Source organism: Watersipora subatra, chromosome 1, assembly GCF_963576615.1.
Source record: "Watersipora subatra chromosome 1, tzWatSuba1.1, whole genome shotgun sequence".
Classification (NCBI taxonomy): Eukaryota; Metazoa; Bryozoa; class Gymnolaemata; order Cheilostomatida; family Watersiporidae; genus Watersipora; species Watersipora subatra.
In genome coordinates, this window is record NC_088708.1 from 69,905,822 (window position 1) to 69,923,920 (window position 18,099).

General features: G+C 36.2%; 1 protein-coding gene across 2 annotated transcripts; it reads left to right on the forward strand.

The window, feature by feature from the left end:
* Nucleotides 1-9,058: 9,058 nt before the first annotated feature.
* On the forward strand, nucleotides 9,059-17,012 carry LOC137385971 (uncharacterized). 2 transcript variants are annotated; one of them, XM_068072605.1, is made up of 3 exons: nucleotides 9,059-9,284; nucleotides 14,171-14,393; nucleotides 15,566-17,012. In XM_068072605.1, exons 1-3 carry the CDS (start codon nucleotides 9,198-9,200, stop codon nucleotides 16,315-16,317), a joined length of 1,062 nt encoding a protein of 353 aa, XP_067928706.1. In that variant the 5' UTR covers nucleotides 9,059-9,197; the 3' UTR covers nucleotides 16,318-17,012. The 2 variants fall into 2 exon arrangements, with proteins under 2 accessions (XP_067928706.1, XP_067928707.1); XM_068072606.1 differs by having other exon boundaries at nucleotides 9,088-9,267.
* The last annotated feature ends 1,087 nt before the right edge of the window (nucleotides 17,013-18,099 follow it).

Consider the following 18,099-nt stretch of genomic DNA (forward strand, 5'->3'; position numbering starts at 1 on the left):
ACTTACTCATTATATAATAATGATTGGTGAACTGCTATTATACTATTATAATAATGTGTGGAGTTACTGTATCTAGAGTGGTAGAACCATTCTAGATATAGTAACTTTATTTTATATTTAATGAAACATTTTTATTATATATGATAAAATGAAAACGAGACAAATGCTATCGACATTTGCTTTCAGGTCAATTCCTGCAACGTCTACTCTGAAAGTAAAAAAAATGAGTAAAAGTGAATTTGTAATGCATTCAAGGCATCTTTCAATTCTTTATCTGGATCAAATTTTTCAAATTTTTTGTTTCTGAAGTTTAATGGCAACAGGTAAGTGATATAACATCAAGGAAAGAAATATTTCAGTTATTATTTACTCATTGCCGTTACTTGTATGCAGTACAATATATAACATCGTTGTTCAATCAAGTGATGAAAAAAACGTGCGTAACCACAAGGCCGTTCTTTACATTTTATCACTCTTACCATATCCTGTATATCCTCTTTGCGATTGCACACATCAAATGTGCACTTTTTATTATTACTTAATATTACCTTTTGCGTTTTTAAAGCTAATTTCATTTACCATCACCTATTTTTCAATTTGTGATTTTCAAATGTGCGGTTTCAATTTCAAATGTGCCGTTACACTCATATTTCTGGTTTTGGTAAAGCTCTAAGAGCGAAATACTTTTTACATGGACAATTGTATGGGTGTCCGGAGTAGGAATTGCTTCTACATTCTCTCTCCATTTGGTCAAACAAAGTATCAGACAAAGAAAGTTTGATATTTAATTTTTACATTTATAACAGCATCGAGAGGTGCCTACTAGTATCACCCGTCACAACTTTCAATCTGACGAGTTTCTGCAGCAACAATAACCTTTTTATACAGTGTCTTCGTATACTCATTGTTTATTTTAACTCCTAATTTAATTTGAACTGCGCAAAAAAACTTTTCTCTTTATGAAGTTTAAAAGTTAGAATGGTAAATGTTGTATATGTTAAACACAAATAAGTTTTGTGTGCAAAGACTTTTTTATTACTCGGACATTCAACTAGTATCTCTCTATATATCAACTACTACTAGTGTATACATATATTTAGAGCAGTTTTGAAAAGTATGGGCGTGTACTTTTCTTCCAGTGAAATTTTTCTTTCAGTAAATCAGTTCAAGTATGCTAGATAAAGCATGGGTATTTAACTAATGGCATGTGTAATAAGTCTGTACAGGTATTTTATAGTTTGGCAATTAGGTTTTGCGGTGTAGGGGATAGCTCGCCTGTCTGCAGAACTCGGGTTTCTCAGTTGAATTCCAGCGCGAAGCAGTCTTTTTATTCCTAAAACTTTATTTTCATAATTGGACACACAACAAACGGACACTGAGATTTATATAGACACTAGCTGCATTACCCGCCTACAGGAACAGATTCACGTGCAGCATAAGGTTTATTGAGAGCTGTCTTTCATACTGTAAAGTACAGTCAAACATGGATAACTCGAACTTCAAGGGACCGAGCAAAAGTGTTCGAATTATCAGAGCATTCAAGTTATCAGAGCACTGTCACAAGTCCATATATTTACTTATTTATTAGTAGATACATGTACATATACAAACTATAATATAAATCAAAAGCACAAATGGCTTGTTTCAAATTAAATGCTTCTAATGTAAAGTTTAAAACGTTTTCATGAAAAAGTATAGAGATTTTTCTATCACTTGAGATTGGTTTGTTGTTTGAGGTGATGTTATTGCCAGGACGTTTTTCAGATTGACATTGGCAAAACTTGATCGTTGTTGAAATTCTCAAAAGAAAAGACATTTTTTTCTTTTGGGGTTTTACCCACCATCAATTTTGCCGTTTTTTCTTGAAGTTTATGCAGATTACTTTACTTTACCTGGGATTCGTTAAGAGCAACACTCCGAGGCAGTTCAATTAGAAGTTTTACGAGGTTTTACGGTACATTCTATATCACTCACGCTTTTTTAATAGATACTTATTGAATGTACACACGTATTCTGTGTTTAGGTCAAACGATGAATAGTTTTTTGTAGCTCAAACAACGTATACGTTTAATTACAACATTTTTTAAGACGTTTTAAACATTCAACATTCCGACGTTGATTCAACACGGAATCAACGTCGGAAAACTATTCATCACGGGCTAGCCGAGTCACGCACGCAAAGATTTTCGCCACGCACATACAAAACAACATGCGATTTTTGTTTTGTATGTGCGTGGCGAAAATTCTTGCGCGCGTGACCCGGCTAGCCCGTGCTATTCATCGTATCGCTGTATAAATCAAATTTCACCAAACTTTTAGAAAAGTCGTTGACAAAAATATTTTGCCGATGGTGGTAATAACGACGCTTATGAATTACGAAAAGATGAAGTTTACCTCTATGGCTTTGAATAAAGTGATTTTCTAAAGCGAAAACAACCGTTTCGGTAGCTGTTGGGCAAAAAAACAGTTCGAATTAACAGTGTTGAATTCGAGTTATCTATAGCAATTTATCATTACGTGGGAACGGACCAAAGGAAATGTTCGAATTAACCATTTTTTCGAGCTATCCGTGGACGAGTTATCCATGTTTGACTGTAACTCCAAATATGTAGCCTACTGAAATTGTTGTCCTGATCAGTGTATGCATACACATATACATGCCAATAATGTTGGGGAGAACAATGGAAATCTGCAATGTATTTTACAGCTAGACGCATGTAAAATCTAGTAAATATTCTAGATTCATGTGTCTAGATTCATGCATCCGTTCATACCCGTCTATATTTGCAGTTGACGGTCGCGCACTTCTGCCGCCGAGACCCCGCCTCGGCTGACCAGTCTTACCCGCCGAGCAGTTGACAATCGCACTCTTGCACTCACCTCGCAATCAATCGCTTTGCACTCGCCTCGCAATCACCTCCCACTCGCCTCACAATCAATCGCCTCGCACTCAATCGTCTTGCACTCGCCTCGCAATCAATTGCCTCGCACTCGCCTTGCAATCAATCGCCTCGCAACCAATCGCCTCGCATATAAGCGCCTCGCAACCAATTGCCTCGCAATCAATCACCTCGCAATCAATCGCCTCGCACTCAATCGCCTTGTACTCGCCTCGCAATCAATTGCCTCGCCTCACAATCAATTGCCTCGCACTCACAACCAATCGCCTCGCAATTAATTGCCTCGCAACCAATCGCCTCGCACTCGCAATCAATCACCTCGCAATCAATCGCCTAGCACTCAATCGCCTTGCACTCACCAACTCATTCATCCGGAAAGCCGCGCCTGGAGACTCTCGCTGCACTTGGGGCAAAAAAGGTCTCCCGCACATCCTCGAGTGACGCCACAGCCTCAAACTGCTAGCTGCATTACCCATCCACAGGAACAGATTCATGTACAGCAAGAGCTTTATTGAGAGTTGTCTTTCATACTGTAAAACAACTCCAAATATGCAGTTTACTGAATTTTTTTGCCCTGATCACACTATGCATACACGTATGCAGTCATATATGTCAATAATGTTGGGAGAACAATGGAAATCTGCAATACGTTTTACAGCTAATCTACAATGCATCAGTCTCAAACCACTCAAATCAGCGTTGCCCTATTTGTGTACAGGAAACTGATAATGAAATTGACATTGTTAGGCAAACTGAAGTTCTTCAAACTGGCAGTATTGAAAAATTTTGCATCTTTTAAAAAATTATACAAACTATTTTGCTATTGCCAGCATGGATTGAATGAAGACTTCTACATGCTTAAAACACTAATCATGGCTCACCAGTTTTTCGTCTATAGCCTGTGTTTTGACATGGTATATACAAACAGTAATGAGGTTGTGTCGATAAGATTTATATGTATACCAGCACAGACAGTATGATATCAAGGCAGATACAACATTAGCACCTTACAATAATAAAACAACGCCAACATGATAGCCTTTTTTTGAGATACAATAAGGAAAACGAATGCATGAAAATACAGTCAAACATGGATAACTCGTCCACGGATAGCTCGAAAAAATGGTTAATTCGAACATTTCCTTTGGTCCGTTCCCACGTAATGATAAATTGCTATAGATAACTCGAATTCAACACTGTTAATTCGAACTGTTTTTTTGCCCAACAGCTACCGAAACGGTTGTTTTCGCTTTAGAAAATCACTTTATTCAAAGCCATAGAGGTAAACTTCATCTTTTCGTAATTCATAAGCGTCGTTATTACCACCATCGGCAAAATATTTTTGTCAACGACTTTTCTAAAAGTTTGGTGAAATTTGATTTATACAGCGATACGATGAATAGCACGGGCTAGCCGGGTCACGCGCGCAAGAATTTTCGCCACGCACATACAAAACAAAAATCGCATGTTGTTTTGTATGTGCGTGGCGAAAATCTTTGCGTGCGTGACTCGGCTAGCCCGTGATGAATAGTTTTCCGACGTTGATTCCGTGTTGAATCAACGTCGGAATGTTGAATGTTTAAAACGTCTTAAAAAATGTTGTAATTAAACGTATACGTTGTTTGAGCTACAAAAAACTATTCATCGTTTGACCTAAACACAGAATACGTGTGTACATTCAATAAGTATCTATTAAAAAAGCGTGAGTGATATAGAATGTACCGTAAAACCTCGTAAAACTTCTAATTGAACTGCCTCGGAGTGTTGCTCTTAACGAATCCCAGGTAAAGTAAAGTAATCTGCATAAACTTCAAGAAAAAACGGCAAAATTGATGGTGGGTAAAACCCCAAAAGAAAAAAATGTCTTTTCTTTTGAGAATTTCAACAACGATCAAGTTTTGCCAATGTCAATCTGAAAAACGTCCTGGCAATAACATCACCTCAAACAACAAACCAATCTCAAGTGATAGAAAAATCTCTATACTTTTTCATGAAAACGTTTTAAACTTTACATTAGAAGCATTTAATTTGAAACAAGCCATTTGTGCTTTTGATTTATATTATAGTTTGTATATGTACATGTATCTACTAATAAATAAGTAAATATATGGACTTGTGACAGTGCTCTGATAACTTGAATGCTCTGATAATTCGAACACTTTTGCTCGGTCCCTTGAAGTTCGAGTTATCCATGTTTGACTGTATATAGGCTATATACTGAAAAATATGTTAGAAAATGCTGCATGTGATATAGCAGAACATGAAGAACATAGCATGACATAACAATAACACAATGTTAGTTCAACGCAACACTTGCGGATAGACAACAGTTTTTGTTTTTCTGTCGGGTGTATGAATAAACCGTTTTTGGCTTGTGCCTACTTTTGAGCAGGCGATGTACAGCTGGTCATGACTAAAGCAGGGTGACAGTAAGTCGATACCAGCTGCTCTCTTTCTTTTCACCATCACCTATGGCAACAATCGGAGTACTCGTGCAAGTTCTGTAGTAGTAAGTTATAGTAGGCCTACTCGTATCTGTAAAAAAATTAGTAACTCAGCTGCTGAAGGAAATGAACATGTCCCACTATCACGAACAGTGGCAAATCCAACGTTATTAAGTAGTGGTGTTGCAATTCATAGTCAATACACTACAACGTTGAATGAGAAGTACTTAACTTTTTAAAGTAGAAATTTAGTAGGTAAAACGCAGTAGCAGTACCCGTGCAAGTTCTGTAGTAGCTGTAGTTCTGTAGCACTCGTAGCTGAAAAAAAGTAAAAGTAACTCGGCTGCGGAAGGAAATGAACATGTTTACAATCACAAACAGTGGCAAATCCAACGTTTTAAACGCTTTCACTGAAGTAGATTCTTTTATGAATTTACTCGTTTTTGAAACAATATTGTATACATATCATGAAGCAATATCGGCAAAATGGCTGGAAGTAGGCCAATAGCTAAATTTGTACACGAACGCGAGTGAAAGGGTTATGCATTGGAGGTGTGGCAATTCATAGACAATACAACTTTGAATGAGAAGTACTCTCCTTTTAAAGTACTCACCTGATGTATAAATTTAGTAGGTGAGAACGCCGTTTTTTCCAGTGACCCCAAGAAACAAACATTCACATGACCTTCTCGGTATACGTTGGCAGTAAATATTAATTACATGTAAATTACTACTCATTAATTTATTTTATTTAATGATTAGTACATTTGTATAGCTGTATAGACACCTTTGTATAGGCCGCAGAACTCAGGATGGTGTTTTTTAGCATGGCAGCAACTTTACTGTTTAAAACGGAACGGTACCATTGGGCACTGGAAAGAGGCAGAGATAACTAACAGAATGTGACGTCATTTGTGTGTGAGAACTGAAACGATGAATAGGTTATGTATAGAGGCATACTAACCAGAGATTCCCGTTAATGCACCCTAAATACCTAGTAGCGGCTAATATTCCGAAAAGTACGGTACTCTATAAGGCGGACACACACACGCGCACACACACGCACTCACACACGTGCGCACACACGTGCGCGCACACACAGACAACGATTGCCGTTTATATACAGTAGTAGATAAACAGATAATGCCTGACTAATAGCAAACATTGCATAAACTTTGGTAACACCGTGTACATGATTACCCGTCATTGAGGTAATAAAAAATATACTATTATCCCTGTGTTAAACTGTATGCAAAATTTGCTATTACTCTGTTGTGCATCATGTGCTCAACGCAAACCAATGGTCAATTATAGTAGATAGACCTGACAATTTTGAACTCAAACTCATACTGATTTCACATCAACAATTACACCTTTCTTATACTTTCAAAAATTATTTTGGCCACTTTTAGTTAGGCTAATAATCATGTGATGTGTAAGTGGGCTGGGCAGAGCTTCCATGCTTTATAAGCTCACATAAGATATACATTAAATGTTTTCATTCAGGTCAAAATAGAGGTAGGAAACTACAAGCAACTTCTCTCTTTTCCTCAGGATTAATATAACAACTTGTGCGTCAGCAGCTTCAAAATACACCCGCATTTGTGCTGCCTTATGTATAATATACTGTGATAAGGAATGTTCTTCGCAACTTAACATCCCGTCTGCATTAGCATGTACTATGGCGGATTAGAGTGTCCCGGGTTTGCAACCCGAGTTGATAAGCCGAGTTGCAAGCCCAGTATTACAACCCGAGTTTACAAACTCGAGTTTGTAGATATAAGGTGCAATAGACTGGTATTACAGTAGCATAACCGTAGATCTGGTTATATTAACAATGGTACACTGACAGGCACCCGTTAGCTAATAGAAATTAAACTATGTATGTACTGTAAAATTAGAACTTATTTCTTTTACCAGGAACTCGAGTTTACAACGCACTAGTATGGCCGGATTAGAGTGTCCCAGGTTTGCAACCCGAGTTGATAAACCGAGTTGCAAGTGTAAACCGATACTCACACTGAGTATAAACTCGGTGTAAATATAAAGTGCAATATACTGGTATTACGGTAGCATAACCATAGATCTGGTTATATTAACAATGGTACACCGACAAGCACCCGTTAGCTAATAGAAATTAAACTATGTATGGATGTACTATAAAACTATGTATGTAACCATGTTCTCAACCCAAGTTCAACAACTCGGGTTGAGAACATGGAAAACGGGGCACTATAAGGCTCCATAATGAACTGGTAGATTTTTTATACACCATTGCGTTCTAGTATGCGTGAGTCATACCAGCAGTCTGTGCATCACACCAGCAGTAAGTACTATATTCATTGTTGTCTTGTTATACTTATTCCTATAGTTATACCTTGATATTACTATTAACTTATACAGGAACAATTTTATAGCCGTGCACTTTTCACACCAGCTTCTTTGTTCTAACACAGTCAGGATCAGTGGTATCCATGCTCCCTGGTTTGATACCCCCTCCCTCGAAGGCCAATTAGGCTCGGCCCAAAATCACATTTTAAGGAAGGCTTCCAGACCATGGAACACTGTCAGTTAATTTGCTACTTTGGGAGAGTTTCCACATCTATAATGAACCCCAAATAAAATTTAGTAAGTTTTTCTGAACTTAGTGAGTTTTTTCTTTCATTGATTGGCCTGATTAGGTGTTCCCCTAGATACATAGGAGATACATATGCTCTAGGCCTAGTGGAAATTATTTTTATAGCTTCTGAATCATATTGGATGTTTAGAGGGGCGTGAAACCTGGGCGCCCTACTAGGGAACTCCCAGTGTTTAGGGTGAGTATTTCGAATTGACCAACCAGGTGATTGGGGGTCCAATATCCAAGTCTGGGCCTAGCCAGGTGGGTATTTCTTTCAGAGTATCAATTAGCGATTTGGGATTTGAATTGAGTGCATCAGGCTAGTTTTTTGATGTATTAGATATCATTCTATAAGAACAGGTTTTATTTATTTGATTGTAATCAAATCAGTTTCTACCTGATTTTATTTCAAATACAAATAGGTGATTTGAAAGCAGCTCTGTTAATAACGAACTGGTAAACAACTAGCGAATTAAACCTAATGACACTCACAGTAGGACACAAGTTTTTGGGAGCAACTCCACAATACCTGTAACTTGCCTCAACGATATGCTGTCCTCGACATACCTACGTCGATAGGTATACATGTGCTATATGCCGCACTAGCCTGTCTTGACAAACTGTTGTTTTTGCGGAGTTGTCTCCCCGTCGAGTGAGCAACACAACAGCCAAACCAAATGGCTGTTGAGGTTTTGTGATTGATTTTGTCTAGATTTTATTGCACAAATGTTTGTTAACTTTCTGTTTACATGTAATTTTGATACACACAGTATAAGAAAAATTATAAAACACCAATTTAATTAATCATATCTAATGTCAATTTTTACCTCTAAACTTGTGTTGCTCGCCCGCTCGACGGGAGGACAACTCCGCAGAACAACAGTTTGACAAGACAGGCCAATGCCGCGCCTACTACGGTATTAGGTAGTGCCACAGAGTTATCTCCCGTGAAAGATAATTCTATGGGTAGGTCAATTGGACTGACTCTTTGTGTGACCCCTATACGCGCACTGCGCGAATGTATGTCGTTTAGATAAAATCTAAGCGGAAAAAGTGTCATTTTTCTGCCTAGTTTTGCGTTGTAAATACACTCGTGTTAGCTCGGCGTGCTACGAATGTTTACTTTTAGCAAGCGATAAATTGTTGCGTTATCGTTTGGGAAGTTTCGTTTCTCAACAGCTCCTCACCTAAACTTAAAACTGTCGCTTTACGATAATATTTTGGGTTGCCAACATGCCGACGTTCATGGAGGGTAAAAATCCTGATGTTTGGTTTGATATCACCATTGACGGTGTACCTGAAGGTAGAATGGTTTTCAAGGTATCTAGGGATTTTTGTCTACTTTACTATTTCTGATTTTCATGACCAGTCGTCATTTGCCAACATTTAAGCTTGCATGACTATTGCACTGTCGTAAATTAGTAACATCAATAATATACTAATGGTATATCATTGATGCTACTGTATATCATTGGTAACATTAATATATAGTGATTAATATAGCGATGCGTTTGGGGGACGCACTGTGCGAAAAGCCTTATATTAAAATGTATTTGCTAAATTCATGTTTCAAAAAGCAAGATACGAACTAAGATTAAAACTAACTCTTGTATTACTTATGTTCGTTCAACTTGGTAATCTTTGTATGTATTTAACTTTTTATGTTTGATATTCTCGATGATGTAGTACGTCATGTAAACGATGTGTTGGTATACAGTATTATTACATGTAGTGAGGAAAAATATATGCTGGCTTTGTGTACAAGGTGCCAAACTATCTCAGAGATGCCCAGGGCTGGAAAAAAATCATGATTTTTTTTATTTAAATCGGATTTTTTTAAAAACATCGATTACCAGCTTTTTTCATTACCATTAACATAATATTATTTTATTTTTTTTGAAGTGTGCCACATAAAAACATTAGCAACATAATAAAACAACTTTGCATCACTTTAATTTATTAAAAGTTTCTATTTTGACCAAGTTGTGCAGCTCATATTCACAGTAGACTCTCTATAAGTCCCATTTTTGGGGATGAATTCATGTCAGCATTCAGTATCCGGTGTTCAGGACCTTGTAAATGGATGCAAGTTTCAATGCCTTTTTACACCAAACCTGTTTCTAAGCTTGGAATGCATGATACAAAATGTTAAAAACATATGCTCTATTCCAGCCCTTGAAACAGCAGCACCCAGAACCTGGCCACTCATCACTTACAAAAGAAATTTGTACTTAATAACTATTGCTTAGCCATTTCCCATGACCAAACACGAGCGAAGCGAGTGTTTGGGAGCTTTATGATAAATGCATATGTGCACACAACTCCCGAGAAGTATCCATCAACCGCCATACCCAAACCCTGTACCGAAATCCCATCAAAAAATTTAATCATTTTTCTGTGGAGTCGTTTAAGTATAATAATGATACAAAACACATATAAACCTATTTAAATATGTTACCAAGTCTTTGAAAAGTGTCGACAATATCCTAAAACTTACCCATCTGATCGGATTATACATAACTAGAAAGATTAATTTGGCCTAAAATCACCATTAAAACCTGACAAGCCTTTTTAATCAAAATTAGGACCGGCCAACAAAACGTCCATAAAGCCGTGCGACAGATGGTAGAACCATAAAGCCGTGCGCATTTCACGAAAAAAACGTGCACATTTCACCAGTCTATGGCCGAAATTACCGCTGGAATATCATTTGTTGCTCTCTCTCGGAAGAGTATAGTTCATATTGGAAAAAGTTCGTTTCCTGTTACAACGGCAAAATATTGAGAATAGTAACTTTAAGATCTTGAGATTAGATTTTACTGAACTATACTTTCCCCTATTATTAGGGAAACTGAAAAATTTGCTCTCCTTCAGTAAAATCCAATTTCAAGATCTTAAAGTTACTATTCATCGGCTCACACAAACCAACTCTCAATATTTTACCGTTGTAACAGGAAACGAACTTTTTCCAATATGAACTATACTCTTCCCTCTCTCGAGTTCGAAACATTAATGACTTACTTGTTAACAACTTCGCTAGGGAGGGCATCACTCGATTAGCTATCAATGACCAAATCCTACAACGTAAAAGAGAGGAGACTAGACTGCGCTACCTTTAATAGAACACTGCACTTATCTAACAAAACTATTTCTATTATTTTCTTTATGAACTTTTTCTAAACACTTGATGTGTCTCCTTTTCTATATTTCTATTATTATATATTTCCTTTGTTATTAGTTCGTATACAAAATACTTTACATATACTTATATAGGGCCTACATATAAATCTATATACAGCATTATTCTATATCATATACCATTATTCCATTTCTATTACTTTATATACAACTTTACATTCCCCATATACTTTCCATTCACAACATTCCTAACATTTTTCTATACTTACACTTTAAAATAGAACTTTTTCACCTTTATATATTTATTTATATTACACTACCAAATACAGCTGTAATATCAACAATTAACCAATTACTCATATATATCTTGTTTCAACCTAACTTTACCTTCAAAATAAATTGTTAGTTGCACCTTTTTGGAGTCATGCTCTCTCAAATGTATTTTATATTATCTCGAACAACTCTCATTTACACTATACTCTGTCAATTCCTGCTGACAACTACTTTTTCAACAACCAGCAGTACTCTTTCTTTTTTCCATTATCACTTCGGTCGTGGGCTGTATGACAGGGGAATTTCTAGTTAATGTTTCAAACTTTGACCACAGCTAAAAATCAATTATACAATCACAGCCTTTGAGATGAGAAAGTTCTGAAAAAAAATAAATCAAACATGGTTTTTTTAGGATGATTTAAATCATTTGATTTTAATCGGCTAACCCTGGAGATGCTGGTATGACATTAAACCATAAAAATGTTTTGTTAGTAAAAATTCAATGAGATTCCTTGGTCATATCATCAGTGAGCAACATGTGCATCCAAACCTGAATAGCAGACTCTATACAGAACATATTTAAGTTGCCCAATCTTGCATATATCACAGAACTTCAGCCATTTTTGTGATTACTAAAATTTCTGAACTCAGCCACTAGGAATGTTACTGAACCAAAAAATGGACATGGGACACAGTTTGACCTAAGCTATAAAAAATATCGTAACAGAACCCTCCAAAGCTTCTTGCCTTGTATGGTATGATACGCAAAAACCAATTGTCATCAGGCTTTATACCTCAAACCAAGGACAAGGGAGTTTTCTATTTTATTTGACTCGCCATCTCCAAATCACGAAGTTTAACCTACATTGAATCTACCGGGGTGCCTATAGAGCTAGAAGTGTTAGAAATAATTTGAGCATGCATTAGATTCGAATTGTAAGTTACAGGATTTGCAGATATGACAATTAAAACCTTTCATAAGCCATTTTTACTATCTTCAACTCTAAAACTGTCAATCACCTTACATCTAAAATTCAGAGACAACTGTTTCGAACCCAAACATATGCATGCATTTCATTCGTAAATGCAATAACATAGATTATCTTCTGAACCAAAAAGTCCTGATCAATGAAACGAGATGTTGAAGACACATGACTCCTTTGGGAAATAACGATAGCCACTGTATCTACAGTACCAGGGCCGGTGGATCTCAAATATATGATTTTGAAATCAAACAGAATAAGAGCATAGTCCTACCATTTTTGATACACTTCATTAACTGTGGATAGCCTATTTCTCCAATGTCGAAACAAATCTCAAAACAAACGGGCCTAGAAAAACTCACAACACACTCTTGATGGCAATCTACTGCTGCGTAATCAGAGAATAGCACTACCAATCAGTGGAAAAAGTGAAATTCTAAAAGACATTCACACCACTCGTCTGGCAATACACAAATTTAAAAAAGCGCACTGATTTATCTAGTAGCCTTCAACACACAATGGTGTTCCTTTAGCAGAGATGTTCAAGGAAGACAATTCTGTTCTGATTTCTCTACTTGTCCAAACATTCTTATGCCTTATTTTGATGAATCTATATACAAATATTGTAAAATAAAAAATTGTGGAATTCTCAATAAATGCAGCATATCTTCCTTTATAACGTAATTTTAGGCAGAAGTTGTGTTGTTATTGGCCACTATATATTTAAATCACATACAAGATTAAAACCTAATGATTACAAATTTACTTCTCATTATTATGTCAAACATGGTTTTGAAAGAAACAGGCACTTTTATACTTCTTACTTTTTACCTGGATAATATCGAGACCAAATTTGTGGCATCAACCATTTATTTTAGTGACAGCGATGCCCATTGTAAAGAATGCTTGCTTATTATAGATGCCACCAGTATTGAGCCGGATTAATTGTTTACATAATTTTTATTAAAATGGTTATAAACCATTTTGATAAAAATTTTAATAGAAACTCAAGCTCAGTTCTCCCCTCATCGTAAGAAGCGGCGGTTGTGCAACCTGTTGCTGCTAGGGTTGTTGAAAACCAGCAGGCCGACAGCAATTTTTTTTGCTGGCGGCCACCGCTGGCAAAGCTCAGCGAGTTGAACTTTTTTACAGTCCCTGATGTAGATTGCAGAATGTCGCCGGTAATGAGAACTGTACACCGTCCAGCGCACCCAGAATGCATTGCGCATACGATTTCCATAAGGGATTTGGCAAAAAAATTTGTAAAAATTGTGCAAAAATATGACCTTGACCCGGAAACATATGTTATATCTTAACTCATTCCATAAAAGATACTGTTGTCTAAGAGCATACAATTCCTTCATCGCGTGATCACTGCTGGTACCATAGGTGCTGAGAATATACAGCCTCCCTGGGTGCCGCAGGCACACCACCAACTGTTCAGGATGGAATGAGAACCAGGCTTTAACAAGCAAATCTTATGTTGAAAGAGGTTGCATTCTCCATATTTTAAACGATGAACATTCATTAAGCTGTTAATTTTATTATTAGTTTATCAATTTCCCAGAAGGTTTCTCAGCATAATGCTGACATCGAACTAGAATAGACTTGAAGCATTTAGGTTTCCGCACTTGAGCAGCTCTAGGTGGTAGGGGGTTGCATACGCAGAAAGTAATTTTTTTTTCGTAAGTCCATCTTTTTTTCACAAATTCCGTGGAAAGCTGTATCTGAATAATGCTGTTTACTCACATTTTGATTATTTCTATATATTTTGCTAATAATGCCAATCAGATATTCTCTTTTGTTTTGTAGCTGTTCTATGACATTGTTCCACGTACAGCAGAGAACTTTCGGTATTTTTGTGAGCAAAAGTCATTGAGAGAGCGGTACTCATACAAAGGTACCAAGTTCAGAGTCATACCGAACTTCATATGTCAAGGGGGCGACTTCTCTAGGTTGAACCCCTTTGGTAGTAAATCAAAGTATGGCTACTTCTTTGAAGATGAGAATTTTACAGTAAAGCATGATAGACGAGGTATGACAATCATTAGAGGTTTTCCTCTTTCAATTTGCACTAAATTTTTGATTCAAGGTGTAAGAGTCTAAAGCCCTATTTTACATGTTCGCTCAAACAATTATAGGACAAATGAATGTGCTTTACTTTGGAATAGATACGCACCTGTAGAATACTTTTGCAACAATTTGCAATCTGGTTTCTCGTTTTTGCTGTTGTTATGAAACCTTATGTCTTGGTATCTCAAATTGCTGCTAACTACGATGTAGGATCTGCATACCTTTCCGAGTCCCCTTAGTTGTGTATTGCTAAGTACTTTAGGTCTACTGCATTTTAATGCAAACTATATATCTGGCTAGTAGATTGTTTGGAAGACAGTAAAGCTTATTGCTGGACAGTTTGTTTATTATGTCATAGTTAAATGTGTTTAAATATTATATAAACAAAAAAGTTAGTTTCCATTTGTTAGATTATTTAGAAAAATAAAAACTGTTAAATAAAAGTAAACCTAGAAAGCATTGCGCAGCAGCATTTGGATATACTGTCTCAAAAAGGGAGGCAAATCTGAATTTATCTTGAGCACAAATCTAACGATATAAGATAGTTGTTTCATAATCATTGTAACAGTTTGTTGTCACAACTGTTAATCACCGTTAATCAGCTGTAGTCAGATAGTTCTAAAGATGACAGCTTAATGGTTTCAAACGTGTTTAAAATTAAGCAGTAGGCCTACTACCTACTGATATGACAATTCTCATTCCAACAATACATTATGTGTTTCTTTTAAGGTGCATTATGGTTTAATTTATTAAAGTAAATTAATTACATTTGAAGGTAATTTTATTGAGTTTACAATTATTTCATATTTAGCATATCTTTGTTGTGGCAAATTAGTGTACATTCTATATGCAACAGTAATACTGTAATATTCTTGGCCTTACCTTATATGTATAAACTCTTAGCTGGCTGTTGGAACAAAAATATCCAACAATGTGTTACCAATATGAAATGGTTTTTGTGCAGCTAAGTACAACCATGTAGCTCTAAACAAATACTATTTTGCAACTACACCGAAAATTAACATGGAAACATGATTTACAAGTTTTAGAAGCACTTGTTCGGTATGATGAGTTGTTGTTGCTGTTTTTTTCCTAGTATTTTAACTATATGTACATCCTATGTTTTTGTTTTAGGTATTGTGTCAATGGCCAATAATGGAAGAAACAAAAATATGTGTCAGTTTTTCATAATTGCGGACAAAATAGAATGGCTGGATGGAAAGCATGTTGCATTCGGGATCGTTAAAAAAGGATTTGATATTTTAGACAAGATGTTTGAATTAGGTCAGACTAACGGTATAGCTAAAAAACCCATCCAGGTGGTTGATTGCGGAGAAGTGCTTGACGAGGAGGGTGAGCGAAGACTAAAACAGTATATTATAGATGACAAAATTCTCGATGAGAAGATCAGGAGAGAAGATGAAATTCGAATGCGGGAAATTCGAATGAAAAAAGAAGCTGATGAACGAGCGCTCATTAGAATCCAGCAGGCAAAACGGGACAAAGAAAAAGAGGAGCGGGAAGCGAAAGAACGCGCTGAACGAGAAAAGAAAGAGTCAAAAGATGGCATGGCATCAACAGAAGATTCTTCTGTAGAGAAAGAGGCAACATCTGTTGAGAAGGATGACGAGGAATCAACATCAAAAGAAGGAACAGCATCAACAGTGAAGGCTGAAGGGACATCAACACCAAAGGAAAGAGAAATATTAACAGCGAAGGATGGAGAGGCTTCTGCAGGAGAGAAAGGTGAAACATCAACCGAAGCTGTGCCACCTCCAAAGGAGCAGCTTGCACAGGATATCACAGCCGAAGAAAGCGAAACCCTCACACAATCTGCAGAGCTAACTGACCCAACAACAAAAGAATCTGAAGCCCCCAAAGAATAACCTGATGACTGAGAAGTCAAGATTCTTCATGCTAACATTAGTATTATGGAATTGCTTGATTTTAGATATTCTTTACTAAAACTTATCAGTTGTATTGATACTTGGAGGCCTCAGTTGTGTATTTTAGGATATTCTTTGTACTTTCATCTTTTTGTATTAAAAACTTCATCATATTGTTGCATTGAGCTCATAATACATAATGTTTTTTGTATAATTTTATACTACGTAATCAAATTTTTAATACTTAGCAATATCTCTAGATTTGAACGACATGACCTTTAGTTTTCGTGTTCAAAATGAGTGATGTAGGCAAAATATATGTCTTATACACACAAGAATATCTTGAGTTGTGTTCCATGCCTACTGCGCTTTGATTCAAACTTTTAATGATTCTTTAGAAGTCAGCTTAGCTTATTACTCAGCAGTTTGCTTACTATTTAACGATGATAACTTTTTATTGCTACAAACAAAAGAAGTAGTTTTTCCATTTTGATAACATGTACCTAAAAACTTTATTTTGCATATAGTTTTTACTCCGTTATATCATGAATATATATGTATGCCTAAATTCCTCATTCCCTGATGTGAAAATATGTGTATCACTTCATGATTCACTGTAAGCATATTCATAAGGTAATCTATTACATTTGACATGGCAGAATAAATACCTTAATGCTCATATTCGTCATTTAATGTTATGAGCATATTCATGTTTCTTTCTCCATAATATACGCAACATATTTGTGAAGAGCTAGGCCTATGTTCTTTTCATGGTTAAACAATATATTCATGCTAAACTTTCTGAGATTCTAATTACAACGCAAACTATTCAAGGAATCAACTTAGTGTAATTGGATCTGTCTACAGGCGATCTGTTTTATTATACAAATTCCAATACAACTGGACTGAACTATCTAGTAACTGAAATATCTATGGTTATATTTTATGTGGACTATTTCATATAGCCTTAATTTGACTGTCTCTAGTACGTAATTGCCAACATGATTTTTCAGCTGTCACTGCGTCATAAAAATTTGCATTTTTGATTGTAGTAGTTTTCTTCTTCCAGCTATAAGCTTTTCATGATTGAAAAAGTGATTTAAAAAGTTTTCAAAATTTGTGAGCCGCATTGGCAGTTTTATATTAATGATGGAATGAGTTTGAAGTCTTTAATCATGAGTCTCATTTTCAATTTAGCATAGTGCAAAGGTTGCACCACTAGCAAATATAGCAAAACGTACTCTTTGACACAAATAACTACCAAGCTAGTGAATGTAATGTATATGTTTACAAATGACAGCATCGGAAATATAGACCTACATAGATATTTATAGTGTAAACAATGTAGCTTGTATGAATGTATTACGTATTTTGCCGCGCGATAACGTTGAACAATTCACCAACCAACAACACTATTATGGCTGATTTTGCTCATTTGGATATCATCAAGCCCCAGGGGGTTCACTCTCAACTTGCATCCCCAAAAGCTTGACAAAAAAAAACACGTTTTAGGGGTGTTTTTTGGTGGCCTGACACTCTAGAGTGTTTTCATAAAAAAGGGTGTTTTTTTAGCTTGGGTACCCTTTTCCACACAGTGGAAGGGGGTATTCATGAGCAAAAAAGGGGCAATTAGTCTGTGGTGATGAAGTGATAAGGTGAAATTTTTTTAATAATGTGTAAGTCAGTGGAAAGGGTGCATTTTATCGTATCTCAGACTAGCCCTTTGGGAAGAATACAAAAAAGTGAACCCCTTGGGCATCAAGCATCATATTAGTGCAGCCT

What these genes read in the sequence shown, in the direction of transcription:
- LOC137385971 (XM_068072605.1), top strand. Translation starts at nt 9,198, where the DNA reads ATGCCGACGTTCATGGAGGGTAAAAATCCTGATGTTTGGTTTGATATC. An exon ending in AAGGTAGAATGGTTTTCAAG is followed by an intron (nt 9,285 to 14,170) that starts GTATCTAGGGAT and finishes TTTGTTTTGTAG; the next exon opens with CTGTTCTATGACATTGTTCC. An exon ending in AGTAAAGCATGATAGACGAG is followed by an intron (nt 14,394 to 15,565) that starts GTATGACAATCA and finishes TTTTTGTTTTAG; the next exon opens with GTATTGTGTCAATGGCCAAT.